General features: G+C 39.0%; 1 protein-coding gene across 2 annotated transcripts in view; it reads right to left on the bottom strand.

Moving 5' to 3' along the window:
- The window catches only part of LOC146469534 (ATP-binding cassette sub-family C member 4-like), a 32,515-nt gene extending 9,945 nt beyond the window's left edge, over positions 1-22,570 (bottom strand). For both annotated transcript variants that reach the window (XM_085123176.1, XM_085123177.1), the window contains exons 1-22: positions 22,467-22,570; positions 19,681-19,791; positions 18,964-19,084; positions 17,624-17,839; positions 16,514-16,603; positions 15,490-15,653; positions 14,558-14,683; positions 13,962-14,211; positions 13,252-13,368; positions 12,507-12,551; positions 11,330-11,371; positions 10,590-10,781; positions 9,569-9,663; positions 6,909-6,995; positions 6,571-6,667; positions 5,451-5,627; positions 4,673-4,813; positions 3,908-3,945; positions 3,255-3,502; positions 2,296-2,375; positions 853-1,003; positions 195-434 (exon numbers count right to left, since the gene is read on the bottom strand). In XM_085123176.1, coding sequence (XP_084979302.1) covers positions 195-434; positions 853-1,003; positions 2,296-2,375; positions 3,255-3,502; positions 3,908-3,945; positions 4,673-4,813; positions 5,451-5,627; positions 6,571-6,667; positions 6,909-6,995; positions 9,569-9,663; positions 10,590-10,781; positions 11,330-11,371; positions 12,507-12,551; positions 13,252-13,368; positions 13,962-14,211; positions 14,558-14,683; positions 15,490-15,653; positions 16,514-16,603; positions 17,624-17,839; positions 18,964-19,084; positions 19,681-19,791; positions 22,467-22,543 — 2,905 coding nt within the window. In that variant the 5' untranslated portion in view covers positions 22,544-22,570. The remainder of the gene's footprint in view (positions 1-194; positions 435-852; positions 1,004-2,295; positions 2,376-3,254; positions 3,503-3,907; positions 3,946-4,672; positions 4,814-5,450; positions 5,628-6,570; positions 6,668-6,908; positions 6,996-9,568; positions 9,664-10,589; positions 10,782-11,329; positions 11,372-12,506; positions 12,552-13,251; positions 13,369-13,961; positions 14,212-14,557; positions 14,684-15,489; positions 15,654-16,513; positions 16,604-17,623; positions 17,840-18,963; positions 19,085-19,680; positions 19,792-22,466) is intronic.
- Positions 22,571-22,813: the final 243 nt, after the last annotated feature.

Here is a 22,813-nt window from a genome sequence, read left to right as displayed (position 1 = left end):
AAGAGAATCCGAGCAGATTGAACTTTGTTGGCATACTGAAATACCCCTAAAGGCTCGGAAAATGATCTTGGAAATGAACCGCTGTGTGTCTCTGTTTCTTTGCTATGCCCAGCTTGTGCCATACTTAACACGGTTTAATGGTTCAAAAAGTAACCAAGCCTCGCATTTAACATCGTTTCTTTATCGTGACTTACTTATCCCGCCTTCTGCCATCAACAGCGGAGTAAAGGCTGCCAAAGTTATAAAGAGGGCACACATGAAGTCAAGGCGGGACCCCAGCCACCTGGATGCTGTCAGAAATAAGAACCAGGAGGCCGTGTGATCATCTTGGTAGACATGATAAGAGTGTCGAAATCTGTCTTCTGCTGAGTAAGCTCGGATGGTGGTGAGACCTTGAAGAGTCGCGGACACGTGAGAGTACAACGGATTGCGGTCTGAAGAGGAACAAGAAACAAAATAATTGGCAAATAAACAAATCGGGGTGTGGGGAGGGAGCTTATTATTGAAGGAAAGTTTGTTGTTCAAAATTTGTTGGGTGTGAAAAAATAAAAACAGTTAACCCTAAAATCCCATGGACCTATATGCGGGGAAGGAAGGGAGGGTTGGTTATTATCGAATGGATTTTAACTTCCGAGGTTTGGAGGGCTTGAATTCAGGAGGGTGTGTGGTTGGGGTCGCGGTTATGTTCGGAATTTTACTCAAAAGATAGCTGAATTACTCTTTTCTTTTTACAAAAGTTGCTGCTCGTTCCGGAGTATTTCAAGTGCTCAGACGTACAACAATGAGAAGCCACCCTTTCGTTTAGACTGGAAGAAAAGGGTTTAACAGGCAGGCAACCAGGCTAAGACTTACTCATTGCTTCAAGGCGTTTGATCTCTCTTGAAGACTTCAAGTAGTAGTGCCGTATGAAAAGGAACAACACTATAATAGGAATGACTGCTGCCAGTAGGTACGGCATGGCCACCACATTCAGCAACAAAACCGCAAATGCTTGAAGCATTAGCTGCAATTAAAAGCAGTAACAACTTAAGAGACTTTATATAGCGTCAAACAAGCATAAAAGCTTTTTATTTATGTTCTGTTCTGTAAAGGCACATGGAGCCCCATAGATCCTGTAGCATTAAATTTTTGGTGAAACGTGGCACGAAAATCTTAGCAAGCCGAATTGTTAGCCTCAGCAATAATCTTTTCGAAGGCAGGGTAAAGGCATGGTTGAGGACGGAAACCGTTTGACTTAGTTGTCTTGACACCTCGTGGAAGTTTTTAGACAAATTGCATGATGTCACAGGAATTTCCCGTAATAAGGCGAAAGTGTCACATGGTATTTTTTTACGTACAAAATTATTTTTGTGTTCGTTTTTCAAAGTTAGGTTTTATACAATAATCGAAAAATTTTAACCCCATACGACAATCCGCATAAACTGAAATTTCTAAAATACATGAAATTTCTCAAGTCCGCAATGTATAAGCTTAAAGAAATTCGCTTTGTTAGCTGTTAAATCCGCCAAGTTTTGCGCCGTCATCAACGAATATCTGAGATTGCAGGAACTCATAAGACATTTCGTTTCCGGCACCGACTGCGCCGAAAATTGTTACGAGGCCATTAGAAATTTTGAAGGGGTAAGGGGGAGAAGAGAGGGCAAAATTCGCCAAAGTTCGTTTGCAGTACTGCTGTTTTGTACTGTCATGTACTCAATATGATTGCCAAATGTTAACGTTAACTATAATTTATGTACCTACAGGACAATATTTGTTATGTCCAAGCTTTTCTCTTCATTAGCACTAATGTTTCCAAAATTAAATTTCGTTCAGCAAACGGACAGAAAGGTTTTTCAAAGCCGGTGCGGTATTTAGCATCTCAAGCAAATATGTGAATGCTTTGAATTTCTGCTTTGAAAAAGTCTAATTTACCGAGGCTGTATTGCTGTCCTTAGTTTGCTTTCGTTAGTCACTCTTAATCCCTAATTTCTTTGAACTCTGAGGTAGGTTTTATTTTATTTTATGTGATGTCATGTCATGTCATGCCGTGTGATATCATGTCACGTCACGTCACGCCTTCCCATGTCACGCCACGCCACGTCATGTTATGTCACGTCATGTCATGTCACGTCACACCATGTCATGTCACATCATGTCATGTTATGTTGATTTCACTTAGCTTTACTATGTGAAAACATCTTACAGAAAGTGGAAAAAAAAAAACTGGGGAAGCAGTATAGATTAGGCTAATTACAGTGCCTCCCCCCTCCCCCTCCAAAAAAAATATAATAATAATAACAATAACAGCAACCTTACTCGAGCGTAATCATAGAATGTATACGGCAACATTTCATCCATCTGACCAATGTCTTTTGAGAATCTGTTCAACACCCTTCCTGAAAATGCACACAAGATTTATTGTTTTATTAACAGGCTAAACTAAAGTCTTCGATCTTGAAAGAGAATCTTTTAAACTCCGACTTGAAGTACAAAGGTTGGCTAAAAATTGACCGTACAAGCTGCAAAGGGACATTCCACTTAAAGCTCGTAAGCATCAGCGGGTTAATTAGATTAAGTTACAACAAGTTATATTTGCAGGCTAGTGTTATGGCAAAGTACTGGCTACAGATTAACGCGTAACAACGCTGTCTGTTGTTACGCGGGCTGCAGATCATAAAGCGTAGTCTACTCGAAGATCAAGACACTTAATTGAAAGAAAGGGTTGGCTTCCAATCTCTTTTGATTCTTTAATCAGAGAATAAAGGTGACAGACTACAAAAAATTAAAAAAACAAAAACAAAAATCAAAACAAACAAAAAACACGAATTACCCTAGGCAAGGTGAGATACAAAGAGTGTAAAATTGATTTGATGTTACCCAGGCACGAAAAAGGCCTTGGACAGAAAATTGTTCATGTCAAACCGTTCTTTTAAAGACAAAACTCACGCTCGAAATTCATGAAATTGAATTTCATGGTCACGACTGTATAAAAGTTATCGCTTTCTTTCTGATAAAGCGATGAATGAATTAAGAACTGTTTGAGTAGTCAAACGTCTCCGGAACTCCTTAGTCATCTCTGGCAAACTTCAGCAAATATCCGAGAACTTCTCAAAATGTCCGGAAACGTTCCTTTGACTTTCGGGCAACGATCAGAAAATCTTCAGAGAACGGTCGGACAAGTTGAAGTGAACATTCGATGAACATTTCGTGGCGGAAAACGTGTCTTCTTATGCATTTAACAGTAAACTGTTCATACAAAGTTAGCACCCACTTACCAACAGGGTTGTGATCAAAGAAGTAAATGGTTGCGCCAACAAGCTTTTCAAACATCCTGTCGTGAAGATTCCGGGAAGCAGATACCGTAACGTAGAGGAAAAGGCCCACGCCTGCGTATCCAAGGAGAAACGTGCCAACGACAAGGCCACCGTAAATTGAAATATTACGTTTCCTTATCTCAGTAAGATCGACAGTTTCACTTGTTGAGTTTCCTGAAAAGGAAGCATGTTCTTCCTCTGCATCTGCCCTGTGAAAAGAAATTGTTCATCTACAGTTTAAAACACTGGTGGAAACAGAAGAAAGGAATGACGTATACGAGAAAGAAATAAAAGTACTTTTTCTTTTCTTAATAAAACCCAAAATGAAAAAGATCAGTTTGCTAGAAAAGGGGAAAGGGGGAAGGAAATCGAAACCTCTCTGGCTTCCTTTGACCTGTGGTTCAAGCAAACAGCTACAACTATTTTGTACCAGGTCTCCCTTTTCCAGGTCGCTGGCTCAAGTTCGATAGCTGGAGCTCAAATCAATTGACAGTCTCAAGTTCTTTGCGTCCTCCACAACGTCTGTATCCAGCAAACATAGATAGGCTAACTTGCTGTGGAGGGGCAGTAGAAGAGGATAATTATACAATATCACCTTGGTAATAAGAACTTACCACTGAGCCAGCCACCAATCTGAAGACATAACTGCTGCCTAAAGAATTTGAAGAATGTAAATTGAAATAAGATCAACGATTTTGTAGAATGCTTCAAAATACATGTCTGTGGTTTAAATTTGTGTTTGTTTATTCTCCTTTGTGTCAAATTCTGGAATGTGGAAACTAAAAGTCCAACTGGTTAAAAATTTTCAAACCAAACCCAAATGTAAACCACAACATATTTGTAATGTTTGTCTCGCATTACAATGCCTCCTAAAAAGACCCTGGCCTCAATAAAGCACGCTGGAAGCAGCGTTCTTCCGAGGGCAAAATCACACCCATTTAAGCGCAAAAGGGAAGCTGTAATCCAGAAAAAGTGAAAACGTAGATGAAGATCTAGAACATATCTATCTTGTCATATCCTGGATAGCTAAGCCAAGGTAAGCTACGATGGGATAGGATTGGTTAGGCTAGGATAGGATAGGATAGCTAAGCCACGGTAAGCTACGATGGGATAGGATTGGTTAGGCTTGGAGAGGACAGGATAGACTAAGCTAGGCTAGGCTAGCTTTGTTAACGTGTCAATCTTTGCTAGCCAAGGGAAACCATCCTAAACTAATTGGTGAAACCTATCATTTACTATTAAGTAAACTTACAATTAAATTAACAAACTTAAAAAAAATTAAAAAGGGACACTACGTCACTTGATCTATTCTTAATATCGTAATTCTTCATAATTCAAGCTCAGCATAATAGTGCTATAGGGTAGACGTCTTTTCGCACCTGACCAGCAAGGAAAACCACAGCCAACAGTATTAGTACAAGAATTCCAGCTCCTGCTTTCCAATAATCGATGTACACCTTCCAAGTTACTGTTCCTGTGTAGCGATCTTCCTTCCCAGGGGTTTGCTTTTTGTTAGATTCCTGTTAACAAATGAGTACAAAAACGTTTAGTTGGACGCTTAACACACCAACATTAGCCTGCAGACTTTCTCCACCAGTCCTTACAATAAAACACCAAAGCTAACACACTTTGTTACTTACAGAATTTAAAAGAAAACCTTCACTCTTACAACAAATAGACGATAAACTTTTGCAAATGTTTAAAAAAGCGGAGATACACCTGTATCATTGTTGTGCTCTAAAAGTTGGATATGATTGTCGCCCATTTTTGCATTTAAATTTCCTGTGCGCCGTCATCTTCACTTTTACAACGCCATACGGTTGCCACTATTGTCAGGAACCAAAAGTTCTTTAGTGTAGAATAATTGGCAAATGTATGACGTCATGGACGCCAAAATGGGAAAATAATAGGCCTTATTAAAATCCAACTATTTAACGTTAATTTATTTCAATAGTGGAGGTTGACATTTAACTGCTAAACCAGTGTCTCAGATAACAGACCGTTCATCAACCTCACAAAGCCAGATGGCCAGCTGACCAAAACAAATTTAACGGCACAGTTACGGACGTTAGAAATGGAAAGACTCTGATCTGTTAAAGCCCTGAAACATTTCACGGGCTCCCTTCTCTCAACACGTAAACTGAAAAACGTTCCTACCACAGGTTTAACTTCAGCGATTTGAGTGGAATTAATGTCTCCATTTTTCTCCTCCATTTGAACATGATCTGTATCAATAGCGCTGTCACTGTCGGATTCCGGAATGGAGATTAGGGACCGCACATCAAGACCTGACTTTGATAACTCTGAAACTGTGCCTTGGCCAACACAGCAACCCTGAAAGACAAAGTAAAGGCCATTTCTAACTGACTTTTGGAGGAATTTGTCGAAAAATCATTTAATCATTTACAAAAAGGCGCATTCCTTGTCTATATACTAACCCATCTGGCCGTAGTCTCCTACGCGGACGCTCTGGTCGGCCAATCCTCGCAAATGGAAAGTACCCAAACTATATGTATTATTTTCAACATATGAAAACTGGAAATGTACAACGATTAACGAACAATGACACAAACTTTCACCAATATAATCTTAGTGGCCTTTCCCGGTGACTGAAGACAGGCATGTGCATGGATGACCTAATCAAAGGACTTCAGTAACCATGAATGTAACACGTCACGAGCTCGTCATGCACTCCTCCCCTTCGTTCACTCGTTGGGGTCGTCACGCACCCCACTTCCCACGTTCGTCGTGTGCACGGATGACCCAACCAAAAGAATAAAACATCCATGAATGTAACACCGATCATAAAGTCATAGTTCTATTATTTTTGTTCTGAAGCTAATTTTAGGATGTTGGTTTAGTTGTCACTTAGTTTTCAATAATTTTGGTAGTTTTTCTCGTGATTAAAGTTCAATCGTTTTTCTGTTTCTATGTAAGGTTGTGCTTGTAGACTGGTTTTACAAGAATTCCTTGAAGGTTGACATCAGGAAAAACACTAACTCTTCGTTGACCTAACTGGTCGGTAATTATCTGTTTCTTTAGTCCAGTTGGCTTCCTGGTCAGTGTGTTTTGACTTTCCTAATCACTCATTTTTTGAAAGTACCACCTGGTATTCTCTGACGTTGGATAGTAAACACGTTAATGGCACAACAATAAATTTCAAAAAGCGAATCGCATCATGGATATTAAGCAGCAGTTAGGAGTCAGTAAGGCCGAGTTTATAGTTCTGCACAAAACAATAACATATCAACAACATTAAGTAGCTCCGTCTACTAACCTCCTGCAAACACAAAACTGAGGTAGCATCCTTCAGGTATTGCAGTTGATGGGTTACCAAAATACAGATTTTATCCTTTAGTAGGCCAAGAATACACCTGGGGCATCAAAAAGATAAAACATGAATGGCCGTGGTTAAATAACGTACATATCGTCCTTGTCTCATGGATGACATCACTTAAAATCCAACCATTTTCGCTCGAGCATCGAATTCAAGAAACAAGATTTCGTCCCCATTCCAATTCAATAAATTCAGATAAAACTGACACAACGTAAACAGGGCCCCAAACTAAATATAATGACAGAAAAAAAAAACAGTGTTGCTTAAATGTGACTTACTTGTCAAAGAGTTCCCGTCCTACATGTGTGTCTACAGCACTCAAAGGATCATCCAGGAGATATATGTCTGCATTGTGGTAGACAGCCCTGGAAAATGAAGCAAATAGAGGAAAACCAGCTGCATACAATTAATACTGTAACTAATTGCTATACTGCAGTTTAGAAAACAAATCTTATCACTCCTTTATCAACAAGTCATACAATTGTGTCAGACTGTTCCACAGGATTTGATTTTTGATGATCTGGTAGGACCAGAGCGACTATATTGGGGTCAAGCCCGGGTCAAACGAGGCTAGGACTAGAGTTGGCGCTTGGGGCCAACAGAAAGCGAGAGGGTCCGCCGCGAGCTGAGGCATGATAATCACGCGCGAACAATTTTACACGTAAGAGAAAAGCTGCTGCATGTTTATTGCTCATGTTTATGTTAGAAGAAGGGAAGAATAATGTTACTCGTGCTAACAGGGAGACAAAACTAGAAAGTGGATCAATTGTCGGACGGATAAAGGCTACATCAATAATACAGTCGAAGAGTTGCACCTTGAAGACACTGCTGGTGGCGTGAAATGATACGGCACCTTGACAAGGCCTTTTTTCGAACAAGTCAATAGGCCATTTTACAGTTGTGTGCTTAGTGGCTTGGCCTTGGATTGGAAGCGAGGCTGGGGGTGACCTTGTTTTGATACAAACCTCACTGCTTTTCATATGTAGATCATGCTGTTCTCATGTTAACTAGTTTGCATTTACATATGAAAAACAGTGAGGTTTGTATCAAAACAAGGTCACCCCCAGCCTCGCTTTCAATCCAAGGCCAGGTCACAAAACACATAACTGTAAAATGGCCTATTGGACAAAAAAAAAAAAAAAAAGAAAAAACTTCGTCGTTACTCCACTTCTTTCGTCCCTTGCAAAGTGTGCGTGCCGTCACCGATGACTCAGTCGTCATACTGTTTTTCCAATACTTGTTAAGCCCATTGAAGATTTACGGTAGCTGCTCATTGTTAAATTCTCTCACGACTCCCAAGACTGAGATAAACGAGAGAAAACTGTCCTCGACACTAACGACAATTTAAACTGGTTTAAATTCCATGAGAGCACGAGAAAGTCGATGACAGCGTGAGAGGAAGAGAGCGCCCTTGAGCGTTCCAGGAAAAACAAGAACAAGAGTCTGAACTCTCTACAACTCTCATCCTCGTTTGGCCCGGGAATTAAAGAAAAAATAAAAAAGGTAAACATCAAGACAGACGGCGCAGGTAAATTGTTAACTGGGAAACCCTTTGAAGTGACATCCTGTGTACCTTGATGAGCATGGAAGCAATAAAGGAGTTCAAGGTGCCCTGGTAAGAGGATGTTAGTAAAAAGGTTTGGACTTCCAACGGCTGCTTCTGTAAAAATGAAGACAACCCAAGAAGAAGGACCAGAGATACGGTTCGAAAATTTGGGAAACTTTTTACTTAATAAGTTTTTTAGATCAGTTTTAAGCCCTTTTTTAGCAATTCTAAATATGGATTAAGTTCAGTAACTATCCAAACCTAGGACCGCTGCAGGGCACCAACGTAATACCTGTGCCGTTATACACTTGAAGACCAGAATGCTCACAGAGACAATAGCAGGAAGCTTAACTATTTGGAGGGATGGAGTCTGCGATGAATACTGATTGAAGATATACTCTAGCTGGTGAAGTTGCTGAATGAGGAGCTACATGAGAGAACAGCTGTGACGAAAGTAGGGAAGTGACGGAGTTGAATTGGCCATGCTTTGTTGAAAGAGGCTGAAACTGCAACCCAGGCTGCTTTGAATTAAACCCAAATCTGGACGGAAAAGAACAACAAAAGAGGAAAAGCTCGTACACATGGCGAACGATAGCCAATGGAGAGATATCGTGGCTGTTAGACAAGATTAACAAAGAGTGCACTCATTAGAAGGAGTCATCGTGTGTACCAACTTGGGAGTAAAAGAAAGCGGATGGTGGCTGTGTAACACGGTCATAAGAGCTCTCTGAAATCTGGCAAAAAATTAAATGCTTTCTGGTAAAAAAGTGGTTGGAAGTGTCTTTTAAGAACACGAGAATTATGAGAGCGCGAACACAAACCTGATTAAAAATCAACATTTCACTGACAATGAGAGAAAAAGTGACTTCACACAATGGTTACTGGATTTGAATTGGATATGACTAAACAAAGTTTGACACCACGTTCTCGTGCTTTTCTTCACCGAGGGAGAAAGAAAATAAGGAGAAAGTAAGTGCTGGGAGCAGAAACAGGTTTTAGAAGATCAGGTCTGAGATAGTAGCTTGGAAACCATACGCTTTGGTCTCAAATAGGATAAAAACAAGACAAGTTACGCGTTTTGGAAACTTCTAGTGATTACAAAAATAACATGAACAATGAACACTCTCAAAGGTTTTCCTAGACTTGCTGACTGACTCACCTCTACGTTATTTCACGTAATAGATATTTAGAATTGTGTTCTCATTTACCCAGGAACCCTTAAAACATACAGTCCATTTGCCTAAACTATACAAGTATTTCCTGAATAGGTACTTCACTTAGCAATCATCAATTCATTTATAAGTAAGGATAATTCATACGTACATGTCACTGTTTGAACTATTCCGAGGAAAAGACAATGGCCCAAAATATAACAGCAAAAGACAAACCAACCTTGCTAAGCTAATGCGTGCTTTCTGTCCACCGCTTAGTACTACACCTCTTTCTCCAACCAAGGTGGAATCACCGCTGGGAAAAAGCTCCAAGTCCTACAATGCAAGGAGCAAGGGAATGTTACCAGCTACAGTGCGGGAACTCTAATGTACGCAGTGTAGGCTCGCAGTTCGGCTTCCGCTTCCCCGCAGGCGCAGAGATCATCGCAAACGACGCTTTAGTTCCAGTGGTGCGCATTTGTGGAACAGCTGAGAGAGGTGTCATCGCTGGCCGAGTTTAGATGACAAATAGTACACCACAATTTGCAAAGTGAGTAATCCCCTTTCTACTGTAAATAATTTATCAGGAGCATGACATTCTTGTAAAGAACGAATTTTTCTTTTTAATTTAATTTAACTTAATTTTTTTTTTGACATTATAAGTTATTGAAATAAGTTATTGATTTGTTTGTGTGGATATCTGAAGGATTAACCGAAGATAAATAAAATACGACTATGACCATTGTCTAATGTAATCTTTGGTTTGTCCCTAAACAGATGGAACTATGATCTTCTATACACCATATTTACCTAAATAAATGCTCCCCTCCCCCCTCCCTAATTCTACCTTTCAAATTACAACACCATTTACAATAAAAAATTGCAACAAAATAGATATAAATATAAGTGCTCCAGGGTATCATAAGAGATATATAAAGTAAACTGTCTATCTCGGGGTTTTCCACCGTCGTCTAAGCGTGGTTCCATTCCCAAACAGAAAAAAAAAGGAACACATGGACAGGGTCAGACTAATAAACGACAAAGAAAGAAGACAACTATCAGTTAAAAAACAAATGGGCAAAGGAGATGCAGGCTTTGCAAGCCACAGCGTGGAATTCACAGGAACACCAGTTAGAGAAACACTAGAATTGGGACAAAAAGAGCGGTTTAATTTCTGACAAAAAAGGTTCACGAGGGGATGAAATCATTAGAGGAGAAACAACATGAAATCAAAGTACTACAAAAATCATACAATTGCCAACCTTTTGCAACGCGCAAGCCTCAATGACTTCTAAGTAACGGTCTTCGTCAAATTCTTGACCAAATACGATATTCTCCTTCACTGTTCCAGAAAAAATCCAAGCTTGTTGGGATGCATAGCCTATTCTTCCATGCACCTTCTGGTCACCATCGGAAATTGGCAATTCACCAAGGACGACCATCAACAATGATGACTGCAAAGAATAACAATAATGCAACTTCAAATCGACTGCTTCTCTATAAGCATGCTACATGAATATGCATGGTGCAGTCACCTAAAACTGCTTGGTTCCAGAAGGAAGGCAGAGGACCACAAAAAGTAACGACACATCCATAACTGTTGCCTTTTAGTTACTGTCAAAATCTAAGTCGCCAGTTAGTTTCTCTACAGTTGATGGTCATGACAGATGATTGATGATTGGCAGTCACTGATCACAACTGTGTAAGCGGCTTATCACAGCATTACCAGCATAAAGCGATTTATAATGTTGCTACGTCTCCCTAAAAGGATGCCAATCCACTACAGGGTTACAAACAAGCATTCTCTTTGTCTAGGCCTCACAAATGGCTGGTACCATATTCACACCCTTGATAACTACAGAAACAATGCTGGCAAACATTCGTCTTGAGGAACCAAACAGTTCCTAGTAAAGAGCACTTCAACAACTGACAAGGTCAAAGATATATACATGTAATGCACTAAACTTTACAGACGAATGGAGCTAATGCAAAACAGGATTACCTTTCCTGCACCCACGGGCCCAATGATAATGTGAAGCTCTCCCTGAAGAAAAAGCAACAAAACATCAAACACTAAGGGATGACATGACTCCTTGTCTTTCCTAAAATGCAAAACGTATCAGCTTTGAGCTGATAAGGCTTTGATAAGGATCTATTCAGTTTAACGTGGTCAAATGTAAAAAAATAACAATGAGGTTTTCTCTTTGGGAGCTCAAAACTGATACAGTGGAACCTCTCCTTACGGACACCTCTCTATTACGGACAGTTCACTTGGTCCCCGAGAGACCGAAATCCATATAAAGCCTACTTCTCCAAAACGGACACCTCTATAATGCGGACACTTATCCCTGTCCCCTTGGTGTCCGTAATAAAGAGGTTCGACTGTACGTTTTTTTTCGAGTCTGTGAGTTCACTAAATCATTCAAATGATCATTTACTATAAAGTAGCGCTGTGATGTCAATACAGGAACGCTTAGTCTCTTGGTTTCTCTATTTCTCACTTGTTTTATTCTGAGTATTCAACAGTCCCATTCAAAATTTTCGTCCACACAGTTGAGGAATAGAGAAGTCACGAGACTAGCATTCTTGTATAGGCGTCACAGACCTACGATCCCCAGTAGAAAAAGAATCGATAAGGAATTATCTTTCAATTTTCATACGAGAACATGAAGATTTTATCAAGCGATTAAAAACGATTCTGTCACATACACTTAAATAACAGCCCTGTATATTCAAAGCACGAAATTGCAAAAATAAAATCAGGCCTTCTGGGTGAACACATACAAAAAGCACTTCTTGACTGTACACTCCTGAGGAGAACTGGAGAAGTCTGTCAAAGGTTCTTGGGACAGTACAAAGACCAAATGGCATTACTGTAAGACCATCACCAAAAACAGTTGCTATCCAATTTGAGTCAGTTGCATCCTTATCAAATTTCCAGTTGGCGAGACTCAACTAATCCAGTACATTAAAAGTTTCCTAGTTGTACACAGTGTATCAAAGTTCAAATAGTCTGAGATATAAAAACATTTCGAAAGAAAGATTATTGAGGGCCTCAGTATATAAAAAGGTTCTGTATTGAACAAATTAATTTATGTTACGTTATGCAGTCATTCCCTTCGCGAATGCCATGAATTAGATCAATTAGTGATACTATTTAATGGATAAAAATAACATACCAAATTTGCTTCAAAAGTGACATCCTTCAAAGTGGGGTTTAGTGTCTGAAAGAGGTCGAAAATTATATTCAGATATTGTTTCACATACATCCCGTACTTTTCTTACTGAAAAATCACCAAAACCAGTTAGCTCAATCTTCAAAGTGTAAAAAGAGATGCCCCGTTGTCAGTGCATCCATTTAATAATTTCTTGTTATTACAACACACCAAAAATCATTTCAAGTGTAAAGATGGAGTACCTGTGGTCAGGAGTTCATGTTGCAGAAATGGGAATAACTTAGAATGTGGCTTGTTTTTGTTGTCAAATGTAAGCCGTCCTGGCTAATACATATGCCTTGATCAGTTTGAAAGAAAGATGACTGATGTTGCAGATCACAGGCACAGAGGGGCTATCGTTGCCCTAGATCACAACTTCAAAAGTATAATTACAAGCCACGTCCACCAAAAAGGATTTAAAAAAAATCTGGGAATAGCTGTATTGCCCTCTCAGAGGTCTAAGGATCAATAGTATGTGAACGAGTCTAAAGCACATAATTTTTAAATCATGTGTAATAACATTCATTTTTAAAGAGATAAAGGCTTACTCGTTAGCTGAAACATTTTTCGCTTACAAACAAAACTGAGTCACACTCAAACTTATTACTGACATTCTATAGCATTTCAAGTAAATGGTTGTTCTTGGCTGTTTTGCTTTGTTTTGCTTTTAAAAACAATGTCACAACGGAACAGACACAAGTATTCTTACCGGATCCCAATACGCTGTAATACCATTTAACTGCACCACTGGAGCGTCTGTTTCACTGCCAAAGCTATTTGATTTAGCAGAGCAATTTGGATCTCTTTCTTCTAACTCTAAGAATTTCTAAGAACAAAAATGTAGCAAACAACATTACTCTTTAAAATAACGAACTTTAGATAACAACAACTCTAAACACCTCTACATAAACAATGACAATAAACCTAACTACGTTTTCAAGTTCGAATGTTTTTAGTAAGGCAAGTAGCAGAGGTTAGGACTAGTAGCTCCTCATTCTACTAGTAGGTGGCTAGCGGTAAAAGCAGTCTTTGGGGCTCACTAATTTCGGAGGGCCTTTACCTTAGAGATTTATAAGAGGCCACAATTTTTTGAAGTTACTTTCAGGGAGTCGCTACTTTCGGAATTTGTGCCGTACGTTGTTCACTGGACCCAACTCTCAGACTGGAAACATAATTAACAAGTGCTAGCCCTTGGTTAGAGCACATGTATCCAACGAGAAAGTTCTAGTGCTGCAAATGGCAGCTTTTGTACGTCGACCTTTCCAAGTGTACATGTACCTTATCAACTCAGTTCATAAAACCAAGCAATCGTACATTCATTTTCACTTCGCCACCAACGTAACAACACAGCGAACGAAGCCTTTTTAGCTAAGTCTATAAGTGGGAAACATTAAATTTAAAATTTCTAACAGTCCTTACTTGTAGCCGCTTTTCGGACACAGAAGCCTCTTTGAGATACATCACACCAAGAGAGAAAAACAAAGTGAAACATACTCTCACTGACATGAACAGTCCGAGAACAACAAACACTCTTTCGGCAGTTAGCGTGTGGCCAGTCATCACAAATGTTGTAAAAACCACCAAGTTGACAACAGACAGAGCAGAAAGATAGAATGCACCATTGATAGCACGGAAGAATGATGTGAGCTTCACTGCTTTTGTTTCTCGCCTAAATAGAAAAATATATATATCAAGGTTGCGTAGACTTTTTGACTGGGATTCAAGGTAATAAACTCGGACATTCGTGCAACCAACAACAGTTTTGCCATAGATCAAAAGCCAGTAATTTTATAAATTATACACCTTACACTTCATTTACAGTTTACAACGTATTTCACTTTTCAGTTTTCTGGCGCCAACCTTCGAACATCAGCCACTAACTGATTCAGATATTAACGCAGCCAACAACATGCAGTTTTGTCATAGAACCAAAACCAGTTATTTTATAAATAGTGCACCTTAAACTTTATTTACAAGTCACAACGTAATGCATTTTCAGTTTTTTTGGTGCAAACCTTCGAACATCAGCCACCAACTTAGCAAAGGGCTTTTCCCAAGTGTACATCTTGATAACTCTCATTCCTGAGATGATTTCGTTCATTACTTTGATACGTTGGTCTGTCAGGACAGCAACTTTGGATCTGAAAGGGACGAAAGCGCACAGTACACAACAGAACACATCAATGTACAATAAAAAACCATGCAACTGAATCTCATGCTTGGCAGCATCTCTTTTCATTTTTAACTCGTGGATGCGCCTAGCGCAATAAAGGAGTTACCGTAATGTGGGTTAAATGTCACTCGGTCAATCGGTCGGTCCATCTGTCGTAAACTTTCAAATGTGGCGTACTCTCACGGCTCGCTTTAGGTTCCTTCTCCTTCAATTATAAAAATTGACGTCTTTTTTATTTAAAGAATACTTGACCAATGTATATAGTCTTCCTACGTTTTTATTTTCAAATTGGTAACTGAAAGCGCCGCATTGAAAACCGCTAAGGCCGAGATTGTCGTCCATGTGAACAGGGATTCGCGCAAAATGGAAGGAGAAAATACGATGGAGAAACGTCTGAGGGTGTTCTCTGCTCATTCACGTATTCTTTTTTTTCCTTTTTCTCACCTTTAAAAGCCAACCATTCCCAAGGCTCCACACAGTTTTCAAAATTGAAACTTTCTCAAAAAAAAAAAAAATACAAACTTATTCAAGGAGCTCAATCTTGCTGAGGGAAACGGCTAAAAATCTAAGCAACTTAGGATATGGAATGAAATGCTCGTGAGGCTCCTCATAAGCCTTAATGGCTTACATTTCGAGTCCTGGGCCAACCAAACATAATGTGAACAACGTTTTAAATACCTTGCCACTATTTACTTCTGCATTTCCGAGTTGGCTCACAGGAGCCTTTGATTTGTTTTGAAATTTCAGTCCCCCCACCACCAAAATACCTTTTACCTTAATCGGGCAAAAAATCTTCCAATCCACCACTGAAATGGGACAAGCAGCAGGAAAAGAAAAACTCCAGGCAGAACAGAAAGTCCAACTTCTCTCCAGCTGAGAAATGCTACCACAGCCACTGCCAAAGGAGCCACCCAGATATAATGCAGGAACATGGTCATCTAGTAAAAAACGAAGAAAAAAAATAAAAATAAAAAATAGATAAATAAATAAATAAATAAATAAATAAATAAATAAATAAAAACAAAATTAAAAAATTTAAAAAATAATAATAATAACAGGGTTAACAATACTCCATCCAGTCCAAGAGGATGAGTCCAATGAGCCAGGTAGCTCATCAGCGCCATCAGGCCCAGTTACAGTGAATTTCCCTAACTTCCTCATCCCCCTCCTCCATGATAGGATGCTAGTCCATAACCTTAGCACAGCGTTCAATCGTAACCCCTTCTAAAGTGTGGCAAGTAAAAGTGGCAACAGTGTCATGGTGGGGGCTGTACCCAGGGGTCTGTTTGTCAAAACACCTGAAGAGTTTCCAGGTCCAAAAGGTGTAAAACAGCAGTTTTACACATTAAACTAGCCTGATGCCCTTCTTGATGTTGTTAACTTTTCAGCCTTTTACCTTAGTTCGGTTTTAGGGGCCTGAATTGTTTTCAGATATTTTGAGAAATGCACGCATGCCACATACATGTACATGTATAAAATAATGATAAATAGCTAGAGGCTACTGATAGACGATTTTCATAATGGCATTATTTGACTACAACTACATGTATCTGAACTCATTTCATTAATAACCACAGCTCTAATAAGCATGAGAAAACAAAAACCTGAAGGATTCTGGTAGTTGGTGTAGTCAAATAATGATATGATGAAATTACGTTACTACTGCATGGAACCAAATCAATCAGCCTAGTTCTGACTTTTAATTCTCATCAATCTGACTGTCAGCTACTTAAATATCATTCTTTTAACTAAAAACAATTTTTAATTTTAATATAATTTTAACTCCAGCTGTACATACCGACTCCAGTCTCTGAACGTCACTTGTGATGAGATTTACTATTTGACCAGTTGTTGTTTTTGATAATGAGGTATGGCTTAGTCGCAGCGCCTAAAACAGATACATCACATAAACAATAAGCTGCAAGTCAAGTTCACTTGTATTCGTTGATTTTCAGCATGTTCTCATGAACCCTTTATATACAAGCCCTGTGTGTTCAATGGCTCAACTATTGTTGCATGTTCACCTTCACCTGACTGTAGATGATACAAAATTCACTACTGGTACATCCTACAGAACAATGATACCTTTCCAAACTACCCTTTGCAACAAGATTATCCAACTGATGCTGCTGCTTGTTCTTTGGAATAAAAACAATTCAAACCGTCTTCTCTTTCTCACTCATCAGCCACTCCCAAAAGTAAACTATAACTAATTAATGAGGTAAAAACTGTAGGATGGGGGGGGGGGGGGGGTTCTCACTCATCAGCCACTCCCATAAGTAAACTATAACTAATTAATGAGGTAAAAACTGTAGGATGGGGGGGGGGGGAGGTAGGGTTGGGGTAGGGCATCTCCACTTCCCACTTTAGTAGTGTGGATTTTGCCCCCAGTTTCCACCACATTCTGGGCTTTTTCCTGTGAGCTGTATGCCCCTTCCAGCTATTGCACAACAATTGTTAAAAAAACTGTCAGGTTAACATTTTTTTCTCTCCTTTTCCCATTCACTATTAAAACATACCCACCCTTCCCCCCTCTACCTGGCCCCTATGTAATTTCCACTAATTACTGGTCTCCTGGTTGAATCATTCTGTATTTAGCTGTTGAAAATATTAATGACTGACGGGCTTGGTGCACAACCAACCTATAGGGGTTTCTAGATTGTTTTTTTTTTGTTGTTTCGGCCAATTCCTTCGGGAAACAATTTGCCCTGGGCAAGATATTTTCTCCTTTTTTGCATTTTATTTGGGGTAAAAATGCAAGATGGTTAAAGACAACTTGTTTCTTGTTATTTTGCCAAATGGAATTTGGCTTTGTGAACTTTTAAGTTACAATTAATTTTCTTTAAAGAGTAAAACTTGGCAAAAATATTAAGTGTTTGTCTTGGCATGCAGATTCCAACTGACCAACCTTTCTATAGATGAGTGACCCTGCAGCAATCCTCAATTGCAAGCCATGCCTTGTATTCTTAAAAAAATTGGGAGCGTGAACTGCTCCCTCAGTCAGGACTACAAGCGAAAGAAGTGCTGCAGTAATGTAGGCATCAGTTTTACTTATACCAGGCTCAGGAGTAAAGAAGCTCAGTAGTCTACCAATGAGTATTGGGGCACAGACTTTCACTCCTTCCTGCACAACATGGACAAAAACATTATTGGTGAAAATCAAAATTGATTTATGCATGTAGCACACAAACAAACTGTAATTGAAAGAATGACTGAGAAAAGGTGGCATGCAAAAGGACTGAATGATGTTATTTACAGTGTAATACATTGCATGCAGATTGGTTTGTTAATTTTACTATTAATCAAGTTCAAGCGAATCACCTAGTCCACACAAAAGTTCACACATTTTTCTAAGTTTAGTACGGTAAATCTATTAATTTTTCTGAAGCCAGTTTTTCATCAAATTAAGTTTTACAAAGTCCCGCACACAGCTAATAATGTGACATCATCCCTCCTTAATAACGATTATCGGTATATATTTAACCCCTTCACAGTCCAGGTGGCTTGTTATTATTATTTGTTGTACATGTATATCAGAGTATGATGCCCAAGACTGAATTAAAGATTGAATGTCCTAAAAATGAACAGTTGGTGGAGATATGAAGCTTTGAGGGCAACTGTGAAATGCAGACAACAATCTTTAAGCCAAGGGCATTATCCCCTGATATACCAGTGAGCCAGAAAAGGGTTTTATTTATTTATAACCCTCCAATTAATTTCTAAAACATGTGCGCTTTACTGTGGAAAGGACAAAACAGCCAGTGATGGCCATGGCATGATTTAACAGGCAAATAAATGCAGGACTGACTGCTTTTCTCAATTTCACTGGATTGGATTATAACAACTAAGAATTAAAGCTGTGATGTTCTTTCTTTGTTTTTCTTAATTGTTGAAAAAATTGGGTGACTGTTATCAAATCAGACAACTGTTATCTTCTGAAAACTGCCATTAAACTTGGTACCAGGTGACGTGTTTTGTTCAAATTAATGAGAACATGTGAAAATTAATCAGTGGGTTGTAATCACAGTTATATCTGTCCAAAAATATGCCCCTGGTAAAAAAGTCTGAACCTCAATCATTACAACTAGAACAACCTAGAAAATATCTCCACAATCTTGCTTTTATTCCAAGACAAGATATGAACAAGAAGTAAGTTTTAAAATTAGATTTACTGGTATTTACTATCATGTCAAACACATTTAATATTATCGAATACCAGTTGACAAATAAAATAGAATTTACACATACCTCCACTAAAGGAAATAATGAAAGCAGAAGATATCGAAATCCTAAGAATTTAATGAAAGCATTTCTGAGTCTTGGTCTTCTGTTTTTCCTCTCTGCATCTTTTACTTCTTTATCCCACAAACTGTAAAGAAAAAAAAGAGACCATCAACAAAAACTTACATGTACAGTACTTGCATTTTTTTAAAAAACAAATTTGAGTCAAGCATTATTGTTTATACCTTCAGGAAGTAAAATAATTATTTTATAGACGACCTGGTATTAAAAAAAGTTAGACTGATCAATGTATTTAGTTTTACACAACTTTTAGCTCTATGCTATATGTACATGTAAGTTGTTCATTGAGTACTGTCAAATAATTTTTTTTTTCTGGACATCACCTTAAATGCTTGGTGACATACATCTAAAGGCACAGAGCTAGTAAAATTAATACAGTGGACCCCCACCTTATGACCACCTCATTATTACAACCGCTGTTTTGTGCCCCATACGAATTGAAAGTCCGGTCATTTTCTTAGTTTTACAACCTTGTTAAACCAACCATCCTGTTATTATGACCACATTTTCATAGCCCAAAGGTGGTCGTTTTAACGGGGTTCCACTGTAGTGCAAAAACCACAGATGCTTTCATCACCGTTCCATCAAGATTTAATTCTATAGAATTAATGTTACTTAACTATTAATTAAAGCTATCCTTCCCACTTCCTCTCCTTAACCAACCTTTCTAATCTGTCAGTAAGTTCTTGGCTTTCATCCTCTGGTAAAATTTCATAAATATCAGAATTCTCCAGGGGATGTTTGTATCCTTTCTTGAATACATCATTCATCCACCTAGAAGTGAACCAAGACAAAAACAGAAAATTAAAAATAGCTGGATTCTTGTTGAGTGAGATGAGAATTCTTGGTGACTGCAGTTTCATGATCATGTGGTAATGACTATGAATTTTTAAATTAGAAAATTGTTGCCCACAGAAGCTACCATTTAAAAACCTGTAGAGATAGTTTGCTGATGTGCAAATACATATCAAAACCTCTCCCATGTGATTGACATTCATTTTCTCTTTTGTCCACTTGTGACATGCAGGGGAACACATGATTAAACGTTATTGGGACATACCGGTACATGTAATGTGGCCTGCCAAACTTTCCAGGCAAGCATTATGAAAGGGGAGGATGGCGTAGCCTGGCTAAATAACAGGTTCATGTTACCAAAATTTGAAACCTACACTTGGTGGAGACATGGACAAAATTTGCTTGTCAGTAATCCACGCCATAAGTGAAATTGGTAAAAAAATTGGGACTTCTGAGGGTGGGATGGGGCCTTTTTTTTTTAGGGGGGGGGGGGAACTTGGCTAATTATTGGAAGCTATTTTGCATTTCAAATATGAAAGTTAACAGCTTACTGTACATGTAAAATGGCTATTAACCCTAACAGTCCATGTATGTACATGTATATTTGGGGGAGGGAAGAAGGGCTTATAATCTTAAGTAGCAGCTAAGATTTGGGAGGTCTGTATTTAGGTAGCCTGCGAACAGCAGACAAATTTCCAGTCGTACCTCCGAGAACTAACATACATGTGCGACTGGAAATACGTCTGCTGTTCGCAGGCTAGTATTTAGGGGGCTTATATTCTGGGTGGCTTAAATTCAGAATTTAGCAATTTATACCACAAGGGTCACACTATACAGCTGACAGCAGTGTGGCCTGTACCTTCCATGCATTAATAACCAAATCACCAGGACAGGGGCAGTCATGGATAGCTGTTAGGCATTAACCTTGTTAGGCCTCATCACCTCTATAACCTGAAAGCCATGTTAGAGGTGATCATTACTGCCGCAGCGGGTGGAAAGAGTAGAGCTAGCACTTAAATGGGGGCTTTTGCACCCGGCTCAGCATTAAAGGGCACCTGTAACACAGCTGGGTTGTAGAGGTGCCCGACGGCTATGCCATGCTGCTGAGGCCTAACAAAGCCAAAACAGCTGTCCATGGCCATCACTGCCTAGCTGATATAGCTGTGTGCATGGGTAAGGTACTTACTATACTGTAGAGCTGTGTAATATGACACTTTGCAGAGTATAAATGATTTATTCAGAATTTTACAGTTACTGTAATAGGAGTAGCTACACTGTATGCCCTAACTTCCTGGTGGAGATAAATGGAAGAAGTAAGAAGATGTACGTAATAACACTATTCAGCCTGTTTTTGTTGTTGTTGTTGTTGTTTTTAAAAATTCCTGAGCCTCGGTGGGGTTGGGGGGGGGGGGAGTAGGCACTTCCCCCTTCATAACATTAACCCTATATTATACATAGTTCATTCAAATTTGTTTACTTTGGTATCCACATAATGGGACAATGATGTTATATAACATAAGAATTTTGAAATTGACTCATCACAGCCACCATCTGGGATTTCTCAATTTCTCCAAACTCTAAGGAAACCAGTCAAATTGAATTGATTCAAAAATAATCAAAACCAATAAAGAAAATTAATACTAAAGACTAAAAGTGCTTCAAAAGTCTAAAAGTAACAATGGCTGTTTTTATGCTAGAGAGGTTAAAGTCGTCTCGAGATGACTTTAACGTCTAGTATAAAAACGGTAAATAAGACAGATGCATTTAAAGTCTGACGACTTTAACGTCTTCTGTTAAGTGCACCTAAATGACTTTAATGACTCAGAAGTTAATTGTTGTCACTTGATTTCTGGAATATTAATTATCACTCCCTTTTCTCCAGGACCTGTCTTATACTGTACTGTGTAGCATTTTTGGGAACAATTCTGCACAACCCCATACCTTAATTATGCTAAACAACTGTCATACTAACCCTCTTCCAAAATCGGTGAGTATGAAATTATAGAGCTCTTATTGTGACAAAATTTATACCTATAATTATTGTATGGGACTATGCAGAAATCTTCCCAAAAAATAATCTACTGAGGAATTGGCCCCCAGCTTACGTAACTGAAGGCGTTCAAAAGACACGTGCCCAGTACTTTGTAAATGAAGCTGAAACTTCTATATGTAATTAAAAAATCAATTCATTAATTTCCCCAGAAATTGACGGCTTTAACAGCACAAGAGATCAGAGACCAGAAACCAGTAAATTCACAATTCACAGGAATCGCAAATCACAGAAGCTGAAATTTTGGTGAATGACAGTGTTACGTTGCAGTTGTACTCTCTCGTTGAACTGTTCGAAGGCTCATGTTCCGTGTATGACGACCTGATCGAGCCTGTTCAAACTTTTCTATTAGTTCACTCTTATTCCCGCCAACCCTTAAAAGGCCGGATATTTATTGTTTACAGCGGTAGAATGTAGGCCTGAACAGTAAATTAAACTCCAAAATAAATTCCCAAACTCTTGTGCATGCGTCGTCTGTTACGTTTGAATGCGTACAAACAATTATTGTAAACAGAACAGAACCACTAATCCCACAATACTGAAATGACCGCAATAGTACCATCAAGGAGACATTATCAACTACAAATTGTTGAGGCGAACTCACCAATACGTAAAATACTTGCTGATATACGTGGCTTTAGCCATTGGGTTGGCTGTGGTGTGCATCCTCTCCACCGCCATCTTGTCGTTCGTGTCCGTGGATGCGCAGAGAATGGGGAGAGCAACAACTAGCGAGACGTTTGTTTTTTTTAGGTTCTGAAGACGCCGGTGGGTGGGTTTTCCGGTGACCGGAGAAAATAATCGTGATTCCCTCCCGTCTTTTGGGAGATAACGCTTTCTCCAAATATGAATTTTTTTTTTTTAGGTGGGGGGGGGGGGGGGTGACAACTTCACCTCATTAGTCACCCACTGTGGGTGTACATACATTTTTTTTATTATCGCTTTCGGCAG

This window comes from Pavona decussata, unplaced genomic scaffold (genome assembly GCF_977016875.1).
Source record: "Pavona decussata unplaced genomic scaffold, jaPavDecu1.1 SCAFFOLD_122, whole genome shotgun sequence".
Classification (NCBI taxonomy): Eukaryota; Metazoa; Cnidaria; class Anthozoa; order Scleractinia; family Agariciidae; genus Pavona; species Pavona decussata.
This window is presented reverse-complemented; position numbering and strand designations above follow the sequence as displayed.